Source organism: Phocoena phocoena, chromosome 9 (assembly GCF_963924675.1).
Source record: "Phocoena phocoena chromosome 9, mPhoPho1.1, whole genome shotgun sequence".
In the NCBI taxonomy this organism is placed as follows: Eukaryota; Metazoa; Chordata; class Mammalia; order Artiodactyla; family Phocoenidae; genus Phocoena; species Phocoena phocoena.
The window spans coordinates 76,854,723-76,878,587 of NC_089227.1; the positions used below are offsets into that span (position 1 = coordinate 76,854,723).

General features: G+C 36.4%; 1 protein-coding gene across 1 annotated transcript in view; it reads left to right on the forward strand.

The window, feature by feature from the left end:
* Positions 1-23,865, forward strand: part of CPED1 (cadherin like and PC-esterase domain containing 1) — a 290,822-nt gene that overhangs the window by 102,146 nt on the left and 164,811 nt on the right. Inside the window, exons 7-9 of the mRNA XM_065883571.1 lie at positions 20,560-20,702; positions 21,480-21,552; positions 22,741-22,908. Coding sequence (XP_065739643.1) covers positions 20,560-20,702; positions 21,480-21,552; positions 22,741-22,908 — 384 coding nt within the window. The remainder of the gene's footprint in view (positions 1-20,559; positions 20,703-21,479; positions 21,553-22,740; positions 22,909-23,865) is intronic.

Consider the following 23,865-nt stretch of genomic DNA (forward strand, 5'->3'; position numbering starts at 1 on the left):
CACAATTTCTTCTTGTACAATTTGGCAATTTTGGGGGGGTTACCAATTTCGTCATATTTTCAAATTCTTTAGTGTATAGTTGATTATAATGTTTTGAGTTTTGTATCTGTTGTGTCTATAGCTATTTCATCTTTTTAAATTTATCCTTTGTAGATATGTGTTTTTTTTAATTTTTTGATTAGAATTGCCAGAAGTTTTTTTTTTTTTAGAGTTGGTTAAATCTTTTTAAAGAAACTAGTTTTTTATTTTGTTAACCTTTTTCATCATTTTGAAGTTGTTCCCAGTTTCACAGATTTATGCCCTTATTTGTGTCATTTCTTGGTTTCTAGTGTTTTGTTTGTTTGCTCTAATGTTTCTTTATAGTTTCTTTATTTGAATGTTTGCCTCCTTTATGCTTAACATTTTTTGTTTCCTAGTAAAAATGGCTAAATCTATATGTTCCTTTTATGTCCTGCTTTAGTCATGTCCCATAAATTTTGAATTATTTAATTCTAATTATTTTTTAATATTCTTTATGACTGCCTTGTTTAACTCAAGGTATTTAATAACATATTATTCCATTTATAAACAAAGGATTCTTTTTCAGCTATCCTTTTGTTATGAATTTCTAATATATTGCATTATTATCAGAGGGACAAATCCTGTATGCTACTGCTGTCTTGGAATTTATCCAGGCTTTCTTTTATTAATAATCTTTCTATTAAAAAAAAAACTTCCATGGGTGCTTGAAAAGAAAAACTCTACATGGGTATAGAAATTCTGTATATATTAATAGTTAAAGGCTCTCCTATTAATCATATTTTGCAGATACCTATTTGTTTTCCTCTTGATCTGATAGTTGCTAAGTGGAATGTATTAAAATCTCCAACTACAGTTGTTGGTCTGTTTCTCCCTGCCATTCAGTGGGTTGACTATTTTGAAGTTATATTGTTTGCTACCTGTTATTTATGACGGGTACAACTTCTTTCTCCATAGTTCCTTTAACCAGTATATATTAGCTTTCTTTTGTCTTAGGATACTACTGCTTTAATTTCTATTTTCGTCAGCTGTGAGTTTGCTTTTAGTTCATATTTTTGTTTTACCATATGTATTTTTAATTTTACCCTTTCTACATGACTTTGTAGTAAATGTATTTTTAAATAGTCAATATAGTTTTGGAATTGATTGTTTTCATCCAATCTGAGAATCTTTGTTTTCAATTTATGATTTTTTTTTTTTTTTTTGCGGTACCCAGGCCTCTCACTGCCGTGGCCTCTCCCGTTGTGGAACACAGGCTCTGGACGCGCAGGCTCAGCAGCCATGGCTCATGGGCCCAGCCGCTTGGCGGCATGTGGGATCTTCCTGGACCAGGGCACGAACCCGCGTCCCCTGCGTCGGCAGGCGGACTCTCAACCACTGCGCCACCAGGGAAGCCCTAATTTATGATTTTTAACTTATGTGCCTAGATTGTGACTACCATCTTATTTTTTAAATTTTTCAATGCATTCTTTTTGTTTTATTTAAAATATCTTTTCCTGCTTTTCACTGTAAAGATTGAATTTTCTTCTGTCAGCTTAAAAGTTATACATTCTTAATATAACATGCAGTGGATATCCTTCATTTAAGACATATATTCATGTTTATTTTCTCCTATTAAGTTCTTAAATTTTTAATATCTCCCACTCTGCCCCCTTAAGACTAATATCCTTTGCTCCCTACACTACTTCCCCACATTGCAGTGTAGATCTACAGTGTAGATTTTTAATTCTGGTTGAAATAATCACTTTTTGTTTTGTTTTGTTTTCTTAAAAAACCAAACCTAACCAAACTTTATCAAGGAATTTATCACCCTCACATCCCCTAAACTGTTCACAACATCCCCCTGGATTTGTTTCTTTTCTTATTTGTGTTTCCAGTTTGGGCCTGAAGTCTTTACTCTTTAATTCTGGGAAATTTGTTTCCAATATTTCTTGGAATATTTTTGCTCACTGTTTCTTCTTTCTTTCTTCTGTTGTTCAGATTTTGACCCCTTCCTTCATCTGCCGATACCCCACAACTTGAGAACTATGCACATTTTTACTTAGATTTCTTACTATTTTTCCTCTTGGTTCTTTTTAATGATCTTCTTTAATATTTCATTTTGCTACTATCTTCCATTATTTCTAGTATGAGTATATTAATCATGCTTATTTTAAATTCCTAGCCCATTGGTTTTAGAAGTCCAATGTGCTATCCATTGCCACAGAACCCCTTGTCCTTTAGTTTTAGGAGCGTGATATATGGCATTTAGTTTGTTGCTTTTCTTTCCAGGTGCCTATACTTTTCATTTGTCCCCTATTTTGTCCTTTGAGCTTAAGTTATCCTGCAGATACTATTTATTCTCACCATTATCATATTGGGGGAAGGCCAGGTAAATCCAAAAGAGGTATGAGGATGAGTTCCAGGCATTGTAAAACCACTTTTGATCACTTCTCTCAGCTACTACGGTATCAGGTGACTTCCTTGGTCAGAATCTCACTCCCTAACCTCTTAGATAGAAAAGCCCTGGGAGGAGGCACTCTCCTTCATTATAATCCATCAAACTTGGGGTTTGAGAGAGAATAGGGTAGAGGAGTGAATGCCAGATGTGATGTAATCCCACACGTCTCATCACCTCCTCATCTGAGCGGGACATTCAGCAACCTGAATCCTGGGGTGGGCTTCACATCCTTAACAAGAAAGGAGCAGCAGTGAATGTCCTAGGGGACCACAGGGGGAGGCAGGAGGGAAACAAAAATGCTTTCCTCCAAACTGTCCTCTCAAAGAAACCTCTGGCAACACCCTCCTCAAACTCCAGCAATCCCTGCCCACTGCCACCACTGGCCAAGCCAGTTCAAAATATCTTTCAAAATCATTTTCACACAAGTTTTCATTTGTTCTTTAGTTAAATTCATACTTTAATCTCATTTAACCTATAATAGTTCACCATCTTGATGGGAAACTGAAGCTCCTAGATAGTCCAAGTAATTGTTTTTTAAGTTTTATTTTGTTTTTTCTTTATTTAAGCACCACATCCTCCAACCCCAGTAGAAATGACTGGTAGAAATGATATGCTTTTTTGTGTGATAGTTTTTATGTATTTCCTAAAGGAAAATCATATGAAAAGAAAGCTCTTTGTGATTTGGTTTTCTTTAGATTTTCATGCTTTGTTCACTGCTTTGTTTGTTATTCATATCTTTGTCATGTCTGCAGGACAGATGTGAGCTGCAGTTGTAGCATGGGAAAGCTTGCAGTTCTTGTCATTTTCATCCTCTCCTTGGGATTTGTCTTTTCAAGATCTTGCTTGATTATTCTGGACAGTACTGTTATCTGCTCTCAAAGGGAGGTAGTGCAGCTTCCTGGATTAATGTGCCAGAGAGCAATTATTTCCTTCTAGAGGTCAAAGTTATACTTGATGCTACAGATAGATTCAGAAAACAAGGGTCTATTTATTTACCCAACTGAAGTACTTATAGCTTCAGTTAAAACAAATAGATTATACTTATCTGTTAAATCACTTAACCATTCTCCAAAATACAGCTACCTTGTGATATTTTTAGAAGTGAAAAAATACAGAAATGGTTTTCAGTGCTAACGTGGAGGACAGGACCAAAACCCACTTTAAAGACTAACCATGTGATATCAATGTTTTATTAAATACTGTTCTTAAATTTCCACAAAACATAATTTGCGTGTGTGTGTGTTTGTACTGAGTCCTGAATACAAAGGCTAAATTGCTCGGTTAAATCAGTAGTGATTTATGCACTGTGCAGTGAGGCAAGCCCACTAAACTGGTTATTGGTGGCCATTTATAGAAGATTCTGGCAGCTAAAGGAGTATGAAAGTAATAACAGATATAACTATGAGCTCATTTATTTCCAGTTACGTCTGCTGCTGAGATACTTTATGTACTGTAGCTTTGGAGAGAGTTGAAAAATATCATTAATGCAAATTTGAGAAATAATGGAAATAGAAGCTTTATAAACTAAACTTTTCTAAAATCCCCTTCTGTACAGTAAAAATAATTTAAAATATAAGTGTTAGATGTTTCCAAAGAATGTTCAAATTTAAAAGGGAAAGGGAGGTGGAGAAGAAAGAAAATTAGTAGCAAATGCAACATTTGATTATTATATCCTTTGATCCAGTTTTAAAACCACCACTTTTGCTGCTTGCTGTTAAGCAATGTCATTTTCTTGGTGAATATAATAAATTCAACTGCAAGCAATGTTTTATTCAAACATTTCTTCCCTGAAAAATCTCTCAATTCAATTATAAAACCCTCCAGTTATACCTATGCATTGAAGAGTAGAACTCTTCCACAGACACTGTAACTATACCTTTCAGTCAAATACATCCATGGCTGTCTTTATATGCAAGTCATGTAGATTAACTGCAAGAAATTTAAATTTGGTTCTTAGAGTAAAAAGTCACAAGTTATCCCGTCATCCACTGTAAAGTTATCCAGCAGAGAGGAAGCTCTCCTGTCTATAACTTCTTTATGATGTCTGGAGATTCTGTATACTTGTGATCATGGCTGACTGCTTTGATGAAAATGTATTGCTGGAGTGATTTATGACTTCTGGCGGGAAGACCTATCCAAAGCCTTATTTTCTCTAGTTGAGACATAACTTAAATGAATTTGTATTTTGATCAGCCATTCCATATTTGAAGGCGTTCTTTTGTTGATATTTGATATTCAGAGGTTACATGAGGATAATTCCTTGAATGTAATCAGCTCTTGATAAATGCTTGGGTGGCATTCAATCAAAGATGATTTAAAATTGTTTAACCATGTGAAGAAATTGCCCAAGGATATTTAATCCCTAGCTGTTCTAATTCAGCTCTGTATTTTGCAATGATCTTCTAGTGGCTTTCCAGGAAATGTAATAGGCAGATGTCATCATCTGAATTTCTGGGCAGGGCCACTTTGATGGAAAAGGGAAAACACAGGACATTGCCGTCTTTGCTCACGTCAGTATCTGTGAGAATCACCTCCAGTGGAAACCAAAGTTAAAGCAAGCTGCCGCCCAGTCTCTGAATCACCAGCTCTCTACCACCACTGCACTGGCCTTTGGGGGACCATTCTTCCATTTCCAGTGCCCACAGTTCCCTCTCACATCGATGCAAATCAGCAAATGTGCACAGAGGAGAGAGTGAACCTTGGCAAAGAGGGGCATGTTGTTATTTACAAGGACCCCTTTTAAAAGATGCATATGTCTCTTATTCAGTTTGGGAACCATGATACAGTTGTAGGGATAAAGTTAGCCTCATTTGCCGTCAATATTTATACAGTGCCTTTCATAATGTCAGGTGAGATAGCTCATATATTCTCAAGGTAAAAATGAGTAATGTCTTTCGAAGCAGGTATAAAGTTACATTATAGTTTTTCAACTTGAGGAAGTGTTCTTCTCCTGATCTTCATTTTACATCTAAACTGCAGACTATGGAGCAGACCTTGTAAAAGACTTCTTTACTGAGCATCTGGCCCTTCTGTAGGCCCAGGAGATTTATGTCAGCTGTAGCAGGAATGTGAATCAAAGCCTGCTTCTGGGATTTTGTAAAAAGAGTTGATGTATTACTTGGTCTACTCTTGCTTGGATTAAATTTAAAAATTGCATCAGGGTGTTCATTTTAAAGTATGATTTTATATAAATAGAAATTATAGATAACCAGAATAAAATTGAATAAACGTGATGAGAGCTGACTTACAATAAAAACCTAAATAATAATTGCAAAATAACACTTATCTAATCAGCCCATATTGGTGTTAAATATTATTTCAGGTATATGTTAGCTCTAGAAAAAGAATGATTATTTTGCAACTGCCCAGGATTTTAAAGTGCATAAATGCAAAATAATTTTATGCTGTTGATGGCATTGATGCTGCCCATGGCAACTTTGTCTCTTGTGTTGAAAAATTTCCTTTATTCATTCATTTTATTCACTCATTCATTTCCATCTTTGTTCCATAAAAGGCTTTCGGGTAATTTTGTACATTCATTTATTCTTAATACTGAACCTGGATTATTAGCCTAAGAAAATTATTCATTAATCATGGCCATGTTTACTTGATCAAAAGTGATCATTTAAATCCATGAACCTAAGCTTGCAGAACTGCAGGCAAAATATATTTTTTAAAATTTACTTATTTTATTTATTTATTTTGGCTGTGTTGGGTCTTCATTGCTGCACACGGGCTTTCTCTAGTTGCGTTGAGCAGGGGCTACTCTTCATTGTGGTGTGCAGGCTTCTCATTGCGGTGGCTTCTCTTGTTGCAGAGCGCGGGCTCTAGGTGCATGGCCTTCAGTAGTTGTGGCTCACGGTCTCTAGAGCGCAGGCTCAGTAGTTGTGGCGCACAGACTTAGTTGCTCTGCAGCATGTGGGATCTTCCTGGACCAAGGCTCGAACCCATGTCCCCTGCATTGGCAGACGGATTCTTAACCACTGCGCCACCAGGGAAGCCCTCAAAAAATATTAATCAGTGAATGATTGTCTATCATTATCATTTTTGTTAAAGGTATCTTGTTAACTGTAACTTGCTAAAAACTGAAACTTGGGGAAATATTTTAGAATAGGTTCTGCGACAGAAGATAAATTTTAGAGTAGGCTCTGCAACAGAAGATAAATACGAATTTTTTATATATACCATCTTTGTTAATTATGTCATCTCTTCTGAACTAACATAGTGAACAGATATAATTATCTGATATGGACACATTATATATATGCATTGTAGTGACAACATAAAGGTGAAACTTAACCCTAATGAATAAATTTGCTAATTATTATTTCCTTTAATGCAAGAAAACTGATGGACAAGTGTTAATTATCCATCCAGAAAAATGGAGGTTAACTGATATTCAGGGACTTCAGGTGAAGTAAGTGAATCCATTCAGGGTGCTGGAGAGATGGAAGAGGGAAGGCCTCAGTGGTAGTTTGGGGTTTAAGGTGTGTATTTGCCTACTCCTTTGCTCCCTGCCCCCCCTTTACCTGTCCTGATCAAAGCCCCCTTCTCCTTGGCGCCATCTAGTGGATGCCTGTGTCGGGATGAGGAAGATGCCCAGTTAAGGATTTGCAAAGATCAAGTGTCATTTCTCCAAACTGGAACCTAGGAGTGGATGGCCTGTGGACATCACAGAAGCTCTTATAAATTAGTTTATGGAGGCTCTTCCTCTTTCTGTTGTTATCCCGTACAGACTTATTGCTCTGGTTTCTGGTACACCTCACTGATCAGAAGTTTATAAAATAAACAAGGGTTTAGAGTAAAAACTGAGCATGAAAAATGAGGACTCTTGTAAGTAGTGCTCCAGAGCAGTTTAAGTATCCACAGGGAACATCTTAATTTTTCAGTTTCTCATTATTTCTTCAATAGATGAGCTAGCTAAGCCAGAAAGATGTTCAAAGGCAGAGCAGCTATAATCTCTTCCTTCACTACCCTCCATATGATAAGGATTTGTTAAAATGAATCTTTGGGTAATGGACCCATGAATTAAGGCAAAACTCCCTGCCATCTTCCTGATATTTTTTTCACTTCTAAGAAGGCATCAAGAGAGTTACCAAATTTAATTTCATAAGCCTTGATTCTTGGACTTTGACAACAAGGCTCACCTGAGTTTTGCATCCCTGTGGTAATGTTAAATATCTTCTGAGGACAGGAAAATATATTGGGAGAAAAAATTAGATAAAGTAAATAAAAGAGTCAAGAGAACAAAAACGAAGCAGAAAAATTTACTTGCCTAAATACATGTAAAATTCTTTAAAGAAGAGATTATGTTTATTTTTGATTTACAAAAGTAAAACCTTCAGTGCCTGACACAATACTTAATACTCAGCAGACAGAGGGGAGAGAAATGGCTTGGAATAGAGACTCCACTCATCAACTTGCTGTTGATGTAATAATCAGTAATTATTAGTAATAAATAATAAATAATCAGTAATAAAATAACCCCTTTACAAAGTATGATGTGAATGCAAAGTAATAACAGTGAAGACAATGGGAGTAAATGTTGTCAAAAATTAATTACTTTAATGCTTAAGTTTATTCTAAAATACATACCCAGTGGAGAAGACAGGTGATGTGTACATTTTCACTTTAGGTATAGAAACAAAATAACTTTCCACTAGTACATTTTGAAGATCATTATATGTTTGTCATTTTAAACATTTCTATTTACAGTTTCCTTTATTCTTTGAGATCTATCTTTAAAGCTGTGACAAATTCTAAATATAAAATATTCCCAAATGTGCCAGCTAGGTAAGACTGATTTGTCTGCTAAAAGAAGACAGACTTTTGTTCCCTTCAGGAGAAAATCTGACTTGCATTTGTCTTATGTGATTTATGCATTGTAAGTTTAAAATGAAATACAGCCTTTCCCCTCCCATATATTAAAATGGGACTTCAAATTTGAAAGAAACAGCAATCTTCTCTGAAACCTACATAGCTATGTGATGAGACACAACAAAAATACTGTATTGCCCCCAAGTGGTCTTTATAGGTATTGCCTGCACTGTCCAATAGTGAAAGAAAAAGAGAAAGCAAAAATACTTGGACAGCAAATCTTTGACCATTTTCTTTCACTGGAATATACATATTTATTTTTGAAAAGTTATTTGATAATCCGTGCTGTGGTAGTAAGGCTATATTGCTAAGTAGAGATTCTGAATGGTGGTAAATCTTCAGTGCAATTTAAATTGCCTAGGTTACACAGTTATTTGGAATGATATCAACATTTGTAAGTCACTGGGAATTGTTTTTCCATTTCAGGAGATTTTGCAATGCATAGGTTTTTCTTTTAATTACTGTAAAGTTAGTACTAGCACTTTCGACTCAGCATCTGAGAGTGCATTATTTTTATCCACGTATCTTCTGTGTGTACTTCTGTTTGATTTCAACCTGAACCTCAAATCGGTTTTTAGCCTGAATTCCTTTGAATTATATAAATGACCTAATATTGTGAGGTGGAACTGAAAGTTTGTCTTTCATTTCTCTGAATGTTACTAAGGCAGACAAAGATGGATTCTTTCTCAGGATCCTGCACACACGCATCGTGCTGTATTCTATACGTACTGCAATATACAGACATATTTCATTGCTTTTTAAAATTCTGTTTCTTTGGAGCATCTTCCAGTAAAGCAGTCATTCTCTGACTTCCTCATTTCCTGATATGGAGCATCCGCATACCCCCCAGTCTATCCTCTGTCTCATAACAGCTTGTCCTCTCTCCCTCACCTCCATGCTTATGAAACTATTAATAGTTATTAGAAGCTCTATGAAGCAAGTTTTACCATTTGGAGAAAGGGACTGCAAACAAGAGAGGAATTCCTGGTATCCCTGTATTTATATGTATCTATATGTGGTATGTGTCCCCTTCTAAACCAGCTCCCCGATGCCTGGTGTCTAGTCTTCCAGAATCCAATAGTCCCAGCCATCACAGCCTCCTTTACCTGTTTAAAACAGTACTGTTCCTGTTTTCCCTGGTGGTGCAGTGGTTGAGAATCTGCCTGCTAATGCCGGGGACGCGGGTTCGAGCCCTGGTCTGAGAGGATCCCACATGCCGCGGAGCAGCTAGGCCCGTGAGCCACAACTACTGAGCCTGCGCATCTGGAGCCTGTGCTCCGCAACAAGAGAGGCTGCGATAGCGAGAGGCCCGCGCACCGCGATGAAGAGTGGCCCCCGCTTGCCACAACTAGAGAATGCCCTCGCACAGAAACGAAGACGCAACACAGCAAAAATAAATTAATTAATTAATAAACTCCTACCCCCAACATCTTAAAAAAAAAAAAGTACTGTTCCAAATTGATTTCTATCAGAAATTTGATTCCAGATATATTTGAAAGGCATAAGAATTTTCCCGTGTGCTTGATTACCCAGATCATCTACATAAAGAATATGTATTCAAGTCACAGAGAGTGAAATTATTACTTTAAACTCAGAAGTCAAAGAAGAAAAACATTACGCTGAGGAACTGTGTTACATTTTCATGCTTTCAAGGAGTTACCATTAAAGGAAAAAGAAATGTGATTTTAAAATACGAATAAGACAATGATGACGTTCTTTCAGGCTGAGTGAGAAGCATATATCCAATTGCATTTTTACTCTAAAGGAGAGAGAAATAAATCACTAGTACTGGATCTATAGTGTTGGATCTACAGAACTAAAAACAAAAATCCCAAAGCATGACCTCTAGAGGCCTAGATATGGATGTGCAGTAGGAAGATCCTTGTACCAACTGTGTGACCTCAGGCAAGTCTTTCGACCTCTCTGAACCACTTTTTCTATCTGAAAGATAGGACTAGTTTCCTATGGGTTAAATAAGTTTTTTGATTCCTTGTACAAATATTTACTGGGCACTTCTCATATGAAGTGTCTCATATGCTAGACATTTTGTTAGGTTCAAGTGATATAGTAACAAACAAGACAAAGTCCCTGCTTTCATGGAGTTTATTCTTGTGTTGAATAGTAGATGAAATACAGATAAAAATTAATTATACATATATAAACAAATACAGAGAACTACAATTTTTAAATAAAACTTTGAAAGGTTGCTTTCCATGAACAGTTATTACAAAATATTGGCTCTATTCCCTGTGTTATACAATACCTCCTTCAGCCTATCTTACACCCAATAGTTTGTACCTCCCACTCCCCCCCCACTGTCTCCCCCCAACCCCGGCAACTGGTAACCACTAACTTGTTCTCTATATCTGTGAGTCTGCTTCTTTTTTGTTATCCTCACTAGTTTGTTGTATTTTTTTAATTCCACATATAAGTGACATCATACAGTATTTGTCTTTCTCTGTCTGACTTACTTCCCTTGGCATAATGCAGATTTTTAATATTGCTAAGAATGCAACGAGGGAGGAGGCTGTGTAGAAAGTGACTGGGTTGCCCACTTTTGAGAGGTAGCAAGATCTCCCTGACCAAGTGACATCTGAGCTGTGCTTCATGGAGGAGACTGAGTGTCATTTGAAGAGCTAGTGGTAAAGCATTCCCAGCAAAGGGCCCATTCCGATGCCCTGAGGTAGGAGAGTCCAGGCATGATCACAGAACACCACAGTGTCGTCATGAGATCTGCCTTTTCAAGCCCACTCTGCTGCTGCTGTGTAGAGAACGGACTCAAGAGGATTATGAGTGGGGACAGAGCGACCAGTTGCAACGCATCTGGGTGAGCAGGATGGTGGCTTGGATGGGTCGGTGAGGTGGTGATCTAAAGAAGGTGAGAAGGGCATCCCTGGTGGGGCAGTGGTTGAGAGTCCGCCTGCCGATGCAGGGAACACGGGTTCGTGCCCCGGTCCGGGAAGATCCCACATGCTGCGGAGCGGCTGGGCCCGTGAGCCATGGCCGCTGAGCCTGCATGTCCGGAGCCTGTGCTCCGCAACGGGAGAGGCCACAACAGTGAGAGGCCCGCGTACCGAAAAAAAAAAAAAAAAAAAAAAAAAAAAGGTAAGAAACTGGCACCTTTTGGAGGTAGAAACAAGAGTCAGTGGTGAGGTGAGAGAGAGGGACTAGACAGAGAGGACTCTGCAGCCATGGTGTGACTGGTGGTGCCCTTTCCTGAGACAAAGAACATGGAAGCGGGTGGGACAGAGAAGCGGGAAGTAAGGAGGTGGAGAGGAGGAGAGCTTCCTCCTGTCACGGCAGAGTAGCCAGTTACATGATTCGTCTCCATTTGTCTGGCTCTTAGGTCTCCTTTGCTCCAAAACTCGCCCGAGGGCCCTGCATAGAATAAGTTCTTGCCTTGGGAGCTTGGTGTTTCTTTTCCCGCTCACTTTCCTCCCCGCCTTTCTCCACCTCATTCCCTCTCCCTTCTGCCACTTCTAAGTCGTGAGCAGAATAACTAGTTGCTCAACCTGCCTAGTGTGACAAGGCAGGCCCCAGGTGTCCAAGTCCCCATTACTGTAAAAACAACCCAGGCAGAAGTGCCTGCTTCTCAGCCACCATGGGATCAAGGGTTCTCTTCAAAAACATGGGACCTCAACTCACAGATCAGTTCCCTTGGAGGATAGTAGGATGATGAAGTGTGATGTATTCCAGTAAGAAGGTGAGAAGAGAATAATTAGGAATCTGTGCACCCTAGTAAGGGTTCAGTTTATCCAGCGTTTGGGGTGGAAGCCAGAGTGAGGTTGGAGAAACCAAACTAGAAGGAGCAAGCATTCGACTGTGCATTCTAGGCACTGAAAATGAAGAAGCTGTGACCTGCTTGAACAATGGCAATCATATAAGGAAAATCAGGAGACATATGTCCACAGAGTCCAATGATAAAATCTTACAACTTTTACTTTTTTTTTTTGCGGTATGTGGGCCTCTCATTGTTGTGGCCTCTCCCGTTGCGGAGCACAGGCTCTGGACGCGCAGGCTCAGCGGCCATGGCTCACGGGCACAGCCGCTCCGCGGCATGTGGGATCTTCCCGGACCGGGGCACGAACCCGTGTTCCCTGCATCGTCAGGCGGACTCTCAACCACTGCGCCACCAGGGAAGCCCCTAACTTTTACTTTTTTCTGTAAAATCTCTCCAATCCTTTATATCCTACTGAGAGATTCTAGACGGGGCAATAAGGATAACCTGCCAGCTCCCTGAGAGGATTGAATGTAACGCAATCAGGGTTCTACCATTCAAAGCAAATAATTAAATTTTTATGCTCTTCATAGCCTTCTGTATTTTGGTACCTTGCTCCCGATCAATTCTCTGATATACATATGGGGAATTTAAAATTTTTTAACCATGAAACTGATTAAATCACAGAATCTACTTTCTGAATTTCCAATTTTAATGTATGCTTTAAAGCTTAGGGTTATTAAGAAGTACAAATGAATAAAATCATTCATGTTACCGGAAGCATGAAACTTACTTAAATATTGGAGTTTTGATCTAATTCCAGAGAATGAGGAAAAACTATCCTAATTTAGGTTCAGTCAATTAATTGAGTTTTTCTGTGGTTTACCCTAAAGCAAGCCAATTTTCAGTGAGCTAAAACAAATGACGAGAATATTTATTTTCTTAAACCATTTGACTTAACACAGAATTTGTTCTTGATTCAGGCAATTTCATTTAAGTCACAAAGAAATGTCCTTAGTTTTTCCAAAAGGTAATTAGGCTACACAAATGCTCAAGTTGTTGAGTTGATTTGTTAGATGTGTGGGTGTTTGAGAATTGTGACAGTTTCAAACACATTTTCCGTGAAAGTAAAAACACAGATGATTCATTCTTCAATATTTCAGGGTCCATCCACATTCCTAAATCTGTATAATCAAAGCCGCAGTAGCAGAGGTAATGCTGGGGCTTTGCAGCCAAGCAGACTGGTTTCAACACCCATACAGGTTACCTTTTAGCTGTAAAACCTTAGGCAAATTACTTGTGTTCTCAGCCCTCGGTTTCTTCATCTATGAAACAGGGATAATGAGTATCAACCTCATAGCATTGCTGTGAATATAAACAAAACAGTGCATGAGAAACACACAGTGTCTGGCACATGGTGTCAACTTGGCTGGGGTTAGTGAGTATTATTAAGTATGACATAGAATTTTATCCAAATACCACATGTGTGTGAAATGAAGAATCACATCAGTGCTTAGGTTTGTAATTTAGTCATTTTTTTCCCTCCCTTTCTCAAATCTTTTTTCCTCTTTTCCTTCTGTTTTTATATATCTGATTTTCCCCCTAAATCATGACCCTTTAAAACACAAAGGAGACTTCTTGCTACGGTCCAGAATGCTCACCAGCCCTTCATCCCCTTCCACAGCCCTCTGACGTGCAGCAGATGTGTTCTCTGGGCCAGACACAGCCAGAGCTATGATCCTCAAGTGGGGTGTCGTGTGCCTCTGGGGAGCGATGAAGACTCTCCAAGGGGTTCACAGGCCCATAGATAGTTTCAAAAGAATCAATGCCCATAACTTCATCTTTCCCACGTATACCTTCCTAAAATTTGATCTTGCTGAGACAGCGCCTCTAAAGCGGGTGCTTTTTATTACCCATCCCTTCATGCACAGACCTCTGCTCTTCAAAAGAAAGACCTAGCGCTCATCTATCCCTAATATTATAATAATAATTGCTCCAGGGTGAAAAAATTTTTGCAGACCCTCCCCAAAACAGGTGCATTTAAATATGGTTTTCATTAGAGAAAGTGAAGGATGCTAATCACCAAGTAACAAATCCTCCACAACTCAGATTGTTTTCAGTTTTTAACAAAATTAAATATTTCATGATAAATCACTACTTGTTTTTTTTTCATATACTTTGGAGGGAGCTCAAGGAATTAAATCATGTTGCTCTAGCTAAACCCTTCCATCTACATCTATGTATTTGTGTGAACAAATCTCCATGCTTACATTGAAAATAATATTAATACCAATACTGAACCCTTCTCATTCTAACAATAAATACTGTTGTCTCAATGGATAAAAAGACTCAACTAAGTGAATAAAAAGAAGTCGTATCCATCTAAGGGGTGCATTTCCAAAACAATTTTACTTTTTATTTTATAAATTATTTATTAAGATTTGTAATGTATTTCTATTTTTCTGACCAATTGTGTACAACAAATAATTGTAATCGTAACTCTTTGGAAAAAATATTTTAAAATTTAGAGCCATATGGTAACTGCAATTTTAAATTAAATTTATAAACATTTTTCTTATTGAGAATTGTAAGGTGATCAAAAAATACTTTGTATATAAAATATATTACATTGGGATAAAATTCTGAGGTGTTCAAATTCCTTCAGATACACTTTAAGAGTTTGGCAAGTGCCAGGGAGAGAGAATGATTAGGTCAGAGTCAGACAGAGAGATCCCAATTGAGTCTGTAAAAGGCAGAATAATAATATCAATCAAGAACAATAGACTTGGGCTTCCCTGGTGGCGCGGTGGTTGGGAGTCTGCTTGCCGATGCAGGGGACAGGGGTTCGTGCCTCGGTCCGGGAAGATCCCACATGCCGCGGAGCGGCTGTGCCCGTGAGCCATGGCCGCTGAGCCTGCACGTTCGGAGCTTGTGCTTCGCAACAACAGAGGCCACAACAGTGAGAGGCCCGCGTACCGCAAAAAATTAAATTCCAACTGTATTAAAAAGAGGTAGATTTGAATGCATATTTATTCCCCTTTTAATTTGGAAAAGAACATAGACTCTTGGATTTCATATATTTAGTTGTGTCCTTAGTTCTACCATGGATAAAATTGAGTCAGAACTCTTATGTGATACTTCCTTTTAAGGGAAAATATCACATAAGATATTTTCCTTTAAAAAAAAGTCTTTTCCTTTTAACCTGAAATGATCATCCTCTAGACTTCGTGTTCCATCATAAATTTGTCCTCTATTCTTGGTCATTCCTACGAGCATTCAAGCTTGCTGTGTGATATTTCTCAGACTAAACAAGCAAAAAGTTCAAGGTTAAAAGATTGTTTCTGGATAAAACAGTGAGTAAGAGGAGACGGAATAGAGATGCAAACTATTTGCAGGAGCTGAGAAATGGAGCAAGGGAGGGGTTATTTTGTGTTTTGTTTATTTTGCAAAATTTATAACCATTAAAAAGGTGTTCTTCTGGACTTTTGTGGTACAAAATTAACAGGTGTTTAAACATGGTTGTTAGAGGGAGTAAGGCTGTGAAAACTGCAATATTACTTAAAATTTTTTTTAAATTGTGGTAATATATACATAACATGAAATTTACCATCTTAACCATTTTAAGTGTACAGTTCAGTAGTGTTGAAAATATTTACCTTGTTGTGAAACCAGTGTCGAGAACTTTTTGCAAAACTGACATTATATACTCATTAAACAACTTTGCATTTCCCCCTCCCCCCAAGCCACTGGCAACCACTATTTTATTTCCTTTTTCTAGGAATGTGACGACTCTAGATACCTTATGTAAGTGGAATCAGGCAGTGTCTTTTGTGACTGGATTATTTCAACTAGCATACTATCCTCAGGGTTCATCTGAGTTGCAATATGTGTCTGAATGTCTTTCCTTTTTAAGGCTAAATAATATTCCATTATGTGTATATACTACATTTTGTCTATCCATTCATCCATGGATGGATACTTGAGTTGCTTCCACCATTTAGCTATTGTGACTAATGCTGCTGTGAACATGGATGAACAAATATTTCTTTGAGACCCTGTTTTCAATTCTCTTGGCTCTGTACCCAGAAGCTGAATCACTGGATCATATGGTGATTCTATTTTGACTTCTTGAGGAACCTCCATACTGTTTTGCATAGTGGCTGCACCATTTAATATTCCCACCAGCAGTGCTCAAGGGTTCTGATTTCTTCCCATCCTTGCCCACACTTAATATTTTTTGGGTTTTTTTTAATAGTAGCCATCCTAATGGATGTGAGGTGATATCTCATTGTGGTTTTGATTTGCATTTCCCTAATGACTAGTGATGTTGAGCATCTTTTCATATGCTTGTGGGTGAAAAATGGTTTTAAGTACTAATATTCTTCTTTATTTTGAGAAGATGAAAACTCCTCTCTCCCGCATTAATACTGAGGGAAATTCTGGTAAGCTTTAATAAGGTACAATGCTATTAAACACTACTGAAAATTCAAAATATTGAAATATCAGTATTCTGCTATAGCTTCTCAGTTAATCAAGAACATGACTTTTAAAAAAAACTCTAATATTGGTTAATCTTTCATCCTGTGTTTTAACTCTTATGTTATCTTTTTCTTATCTCAAAAATTCTCCTGAACAGCTGTGAGCTTCTATTTTTCAAAGGTTTTATTACAAGTCACCAGAAAAATGCTCATCCTCCCTCGCTCACGAGATGGAAACGAGAGATAAACATGTTGTCCTAAGGAGAAAATTTATGTTATCCAGAAGTTCCAGTAAACTATTTCTCTTATCAAAGTCTCTGTGGTTTCTGTAATGTTATACTTAGGTTTAGTTACTCAACAGTGTTTACTTAATACCTACCCTGTGTTAGATACTGGCCACCCAAAGATAAAATGGTACAGTATCTGCCCTAAAAGATCTTATGGTCTAATGGTGAGAGCAAACAAGAAAGTCAACAAGTTTAACACAGAACAACATGCTTTGCCACTGAGAACCATCTGCCTAAGGTCCTATGGGAGGATAAAGGAAATTAATCAGGTGAAGCCCAGAATTTAGCACAGGAGGGGTTTGTGAGAGGTGGGGTGGGGGAATGAGGTGAATATAAGGGCAATTTAGAAATATTTTAAGATATTAAAAACATAACTGAAGTTTTCCTACAAATATTTTGAAGTTCATCCTTAGTCCCTCTTGTCCTTCTATTTTTAGTTGATAATTTTGACCGATCTACGTATATTTCAATGGCTAGATGTGGAAATTACAAATACGTTACTGGGTTATTGCTTGAATTTTACACAAGTACAAACAAGTGGTGATGCTTTAACTACCTGGTTTTACAGCCATGATCTTACAAGGTCATTTTCTACATAATTTATTTTGCACTAAATTTGTGTTTCATTTTTGTACTGAAGGAGGAAAATTTATAGTTCATAAAATAGTTTCATGTCATGTTAAATGTTTTAAGATCTTCTTTTATTCATTTTTACCTTACTGCCAAGGCACTGATTTCCTTGGGAACTTATATCCTCATGTTTAGGTAATTCAAAAACATCGATTAAACGTCTTGATCTAGAGACAGAGAAGTCTCCGTGATATTTGAGTTCATGGCTGATTTTAACTTACAAAAGTGAAGGTGTTCTTTCAGATATTTGTGTTTGGGTTAAGAAAGCTCCTGTGAAAAGTGTATTGTGGGTTCTGATAGCTTTGAATGGAATTACTATCAAATAATTTCAGATTTGACATTGTCTCATGAAATCATCAAGCACATTTCTCTCTTTCTACGTGCGAGCACGTTGAGATGCACAGAACTCAAGTATTTGACCAAGGAAATACAATTAGTGTAACAAATTACAATATGAGCAGACAGTCAAGGAAGTCTGCCACTTAGCCTAAGTGGATTAGCTTCAAAAATTGATATAAGTATTCTGCCCTCACTGGGCAACTTATTGAAAGTTGATGATTAAAAAAAAAATAGTAAGCATTTGCATGATTCTACTTTCACTTCTGGCATATGTAATTTGCTTGCCACTTTACTAAATAAAGAGATGACTCATCTAGAATTTTCTTTGACTTGAAGGACTTAAATAAATAGAAATGCATGCAATGAGATAGAAGGAAATGCATATAGAGACAAAGATTGGTAACAGAACGAATACAAAAATGAAGAAGTCTCTCTGTTTTGAATTGTGCCTTTTAAATGCCATTTCTATCTCCTCTCTCCACATTTCTGTTTGTAATGGCAGGTGTCTAGCTTCTTGTCCCCCTGCTTTCATGAGTGGTGGTTGACGTTGGTCCTTCTCTTGGAAGGCTGAGTTTTAGGGAAATGGGAGGAAAGCCAGTTATTCTGGTCCTTCAGTTCTCCTCTTTCACTTCTGCTGGGAAACATACCAGTGATGGGGTCTATTTACCCACCATGCCTCTTTCTTCTCCCTTTTAAATATATTTCTATTGAAAGGCTTATCATATATTTTTTAAATGTTCTTCCTTGATTGAAGGAAGGCTGTAGACTTTTGTTTTAATTAATAAAAGGCGCTAACGTGTACTGAATATTGATGTGTGATGGGTGGTGGTGTACCTTATGTACATTCTCTGATTTAATCCTAGCGATACCTCCATAAAGTTACTGTTAGTAATCCCGCAAGGTCTCACAATTTAGTAGTAACAGGAGAACCAAAGTCGAAACTGTGACTTTCAGCCTCTAAAGTCTATAGAGTTACCACCATGCTATGTATCTTGTCCCCCAAAACCCAGCACACAGTGCTTTCCACATGGTGAAAAATTAATTCCAGTCAAAAATTAAGAAATACACATTTCCACAGTAGAAGAATAAATACAATCCTGAGCAGTAATTTGCTAATTATTTTTTACCATGGAGGATATAATTTGATAATAAATCTTATATATCCTATGTGCTACACAAACATTTCCAACTTTCTTAAATTATTAACCTTGAACCCTGTGATATTCAGAAAACATTAAAATGGAAAAATGCAATAATATTATCAATAACCCTTTCTATATAACATGGTGAAGTGAGTGAAATGTGATGAGTTACTTTGATTTGGAAAAACATGTGACTCTGTTTTGGCTCAAGGGTGTTAATATTTTTAGTGTTAGCTTTGACTTATTTTCTTTTGATCATACAGTTATTACATTCATTTTCCTTAGTCCTTAGAGAGGGAAAAACACCCCAACTGCCAAACGCTAATGATGTGTTTATAGGGTCTTAAAGTGTACATCTCATTAGGTTTCTGGTTTTCAGCTGGGAAGAGTTTATGAAGTCAGCATTTGCTTCTCTTGGGTGAATTTTGCTTGCGTATCTTAAAGATACATTTACCATCTCCCTCAGGTGATTTGTGCCAATATCTGTCCTTCATTATTATAACAACAAAAGTTTTTCACTTTGCAGTCTTACGCAGCTCAGATAAATTTAGTTTGTTCTTCCAAAAATATTAATAGTATACCTGCTGCATGTTTTTTCAAAAAATATTTTTTGTTCTTCATTTTTGAAAGCGTGTGTTTATCCAGGGAAGGTTTATGAATCAATTTGAGGTCTGTTTTATACTTTTTAGAAAGTTTGACTTGAACTTTGGTGTTAAGCATTCTCAAGGTACAGTTTTGTTGTTGTGATTGTTTTCATATTTAAGCAAATAAAAATAGCTCTTTGTGATACCAACTATAGTGTTTCTGTGAAGACATAAACCTAACATCCTGCCCCTTTTTGTAATACGGCCTCATTCTCTCTAGCCACATGAAGCCTGAAATTAACATGTTAGGAGGACACTGAGATTCTCTTAGATTCTTCTGTGGTTGGCTAGAGCTCTCACAGCAAAACACTGTGAAGAAGAAGCGATTTCGATATAGTTCTTTTTGTTCTGATATATGCAGGAAAGGGATAATAATAAAAAGCTTAATTTGAATTTCATACTTTACAGTGACTTTCTTGCAATTTGGCCTCACAACTCTCTTTTTGGTAGGTAGTAACCCATTTTAAAGAAAAGGACACAAAAATTCGGAGGAGTGAGTTGCAAGTCCAAGTTCACCTAGGTAGAAGAGTCACAAAATAAACTTGGCAGTTCTGATCACAAGCTCTGTGAGTTCCACTTCACTTTCCATGATTACGTGCCATGGAATGAGAAGAAAAACGGAGTAAGCACCTCTAAAGTAATTTAAATTACAGGATGTTTTGGCACCCCACATTCAATCGGAGGGCTTATATTTTTAAATGTATACAATATATATACATTATATATTACGTGATAATATATATTTATTATATACCTTAAGTATATTATATACTCTTTCAGTATATTTTACAATATATGTATATTTAAAATATATATGTATGTATATATGTCTTAGATGATCAAATTTTCCTTTTTAAGGAATTTTTTTTTGAGTGTGTCAAGGAGAGATAGTCTGAAGGGATCTTTCACATTGTTCACTTTGGAAATGATAGAGAGACAAATTGAGATTGTAGTTTCAACATGTGAATCCTTTACTTTGTTCATAGCTGCAAACATTTTTTGAGACGTTCCTGAGAACAAGTTCACCTCTTCAGGCTTTTGATAACATGAAGGAAGCTATTAGCAAACTCCTGCTAGCAGCTGAAGTATTCAGTGAAACATCTACTCTGGGACCAAAGGTCTTCCATAGGTAAAAACAAATTTCAATGTTAAAAAAAATTTAAAAAAACCCTACTTCTAACAATTGATTGTTAGTGAAAATATATCTTAATTATCACAAGTAGGTGCTACTTGGAAAATTTTATATCAGTGTAAAATATGAACTTCTAAACTTATGTTTTCTAATTTGTTGATCCTAAAACTTCAGAGCATGTTAAAGACTCACCAGTATTTAAATAGTGGTGACAAGAAATAAGGCAGAGTTATTTAAATTATCTTTTTAATTGCAGCCCCTTTCAAACTCAGTTATTTTTATCATATATGCTTTCCATTGACTAGGTATATTTTTATTTATAGATTTTTATTAACAAAATTCATTAACTCTTATCTCCGTATCTCAGTTTACTTGAATATAGTTTCTTTTTCTAGGGAAATGTTAAATCGAGTATGTCAAAAAAGGAGGTGCCTCCATGTAAGCTTTATCGTGCTTTATATGCGAATAAGAATGCCTAGCACAGAGGAGTAGGAGAGCTTCCTTTTCCATATTACATTTTTATGGAGTCACTTCATTGTTTCGTTTAATGTATTATGAATACTTTAGATATATTTGTATTTTCTGTAAGGAACGAAACAGATTCCAAATTCAAAGATAATTTGTATTCAATTTTGGATTATCCAAGCCACTGCTCTTTGTAATTAGTATGGACCTTGAAATTTAACCTTAGTGATTAGTAATCATATAGTATCAAATAATAGAGTAAATACAGCAAATAGAATGTATTTTTGTTACCTTGTGTTTTTATTTCAGATGCAGATTATGTTTTCAGCTTTTAACTTTTGATATTGGTTATGGCAGCGTCAGGTCCCCTGTAGTGCTCCAGGTGAGTATGCCGGAGTCCTCATGGGATCTTCCCCTTTGGCTGAAGTGAAGGGTGTGTGTGTGTGTGTGTGGTGGTGGTGGTGTGTTCATTCATAGTAACTGATCAATGAGTGCAACTTGCGTCAAACTTACTACAGACTTATATTTACTGTGGTTCAGAGAATTAACTAGCATATGGAGAGTCTCTGATTTGAGTTACAATACCCACTCTGCATCCCTGTTGAAAAAATATGGATTTTTTTTTGTGGTTCAACCACTGTTTTTGAAATAAATGTGGAATAAAGCTAAGTATGTGTTAATGCAGGAAAACAGACATTTAGATAATAGAAAATAGCAGGTAACCTAGCTTATTCATATGGGTTTATAAAAAAGGTAACTCTTTTATTCTTTACATATAGATATTTAGTTTAAAATTGGCCTATATTTTAATTTTAAAAGCCATAGGAATTTTTGAAATATTTGTTTTCAATATTTGTTTAAATATATGGAAACTTAAGAGTGTTTTTTGTACACTCTGATTCTTTTACTTCCTCTTAAATTAAATTAACTCATTAAGATCATCCCCTCCAGCATATTTTTAATCTAAAATGGCCCTTAGTGGCAAGAAGATTTTTAAATTGATTGCATTAGTCTATAGAAAGCTATCTTGGGATATGGGCTGAGAAGAAATGAAGAGAAACAAAATACAATTACGTGCAACCAGAGTTTGACTTCATACTGTAATGACTGGTTTTCAAACTATTACACAAGGAGAATGATTACATTATATATGGCTCAGACATTTGGCTGAATAGTTCAAAGATTTATCTCTAAAATTTTGAAATTTTATGAATCTACATCTTCTAATGGTCATTTATTCATTATTTTACACACATATCTAATAGTTTATATTATGATTTTTAAAATTTATTGTTCAGAAATGTTATTTCCATAAACACAAGGTCTTCAACAATGAAGGAGTTCAAGACAAACTAATTTGATTTTACAAAACAGTTAATGTTCTTATAAAGAATTGTATTTTCAAAAGAGCATTACTTAGATTTTATAAAACTGTTGACCTCCAAAAGGACCACTAGATGTCAGTTCTGATCTTTAATCCAACGGGAAATGAATCACGTCTTAGAAGTGATTTCACTGCATTAAAAGTAAGTCGATGAAAAATACTTGCTGTGCTTTTACTCTTTCACAGGTGCATGAGCATTTAAATTTTCAAGATGATGGTAATATGGATTTTGAGGACCAAAACACAGAAGAATTCCTTTTAAAAGACACTTTCAATTTTCTCCTGTCTAATGAATCTTCACTTTCCATATTTTCTGAGATATTTCAGAGACTTTATAGATCAGGTATATTTAAGGTAAGTGCATATTTTTGTACTGACAAATACTTATTTCATTTTTGGAAGGTGCCATTTTCTTTACTGTGCAGGTAAGCAACGTGATAATTCATTTGAAATTGATTTGTATCCATTATATAAACCTCTTAATATTTTTCTGACCTAAGGACCAATATTATTTTTATGTCTCCTAAGTATGTGACTGACTGATTATGATGAAATTATGGGTTGAAAATGAAGTAAAGCAGTCCCTAATTCCCAGGGAAAATTTGTGGTTATAATGAATAATACATATTACATATTATAAAATACTTTAAAAGGAATACCTGAACCTTTTAGAGGCAGTTAGAATAGCCGTGAGTGCTCTAGATTAACATCAAGGGACTAGAGTTATAATACTAATTTTTTTTTAAAGCATTCACATCTGGTTAACGTCTTTGGTTAGATAGATGCCGATGATTATGGAATAGTGCTTCAGAGTAAGATTGGTTAATTTTTATCATCTGTTAGTACAAGTTTTCTTGATGCATAAAAAAATATGTACAGGTTACTAGGTACAGTATTGTTTTCTATGTATCTTTCAGTTTTAAAACCATAATTGGAAAATTTGGAAAAGTAGAATGTGAAGGGTCTCACCAAGAAGCAACGCTCTAGAGAGAGATGGTTTTGAGAGAGATGACATTATAGACTGTTGTTTCCCTATGATTTTATTGATTCCTTCCTAGAGTTCCGTTTCCCTTCCTTAGTGAGTGGATTGCCATTAAAACCATTAGAACCATTTGACCCAGAGGGAATGGTAATATGTGTATCTTTTGCTCTAAGGGATGCATTATAATGAAAAATGAATGTGAGGAACATGGGGGGTTGAGTCTGTTTACTGGAATCCGTGAAACTCGAAAATGGTAACGTCCCATACATGAGGTTCACGTGTAAATTTGCTGCTCTGATCTTTTGTACCCTGAAGACTAAAAAAAGACT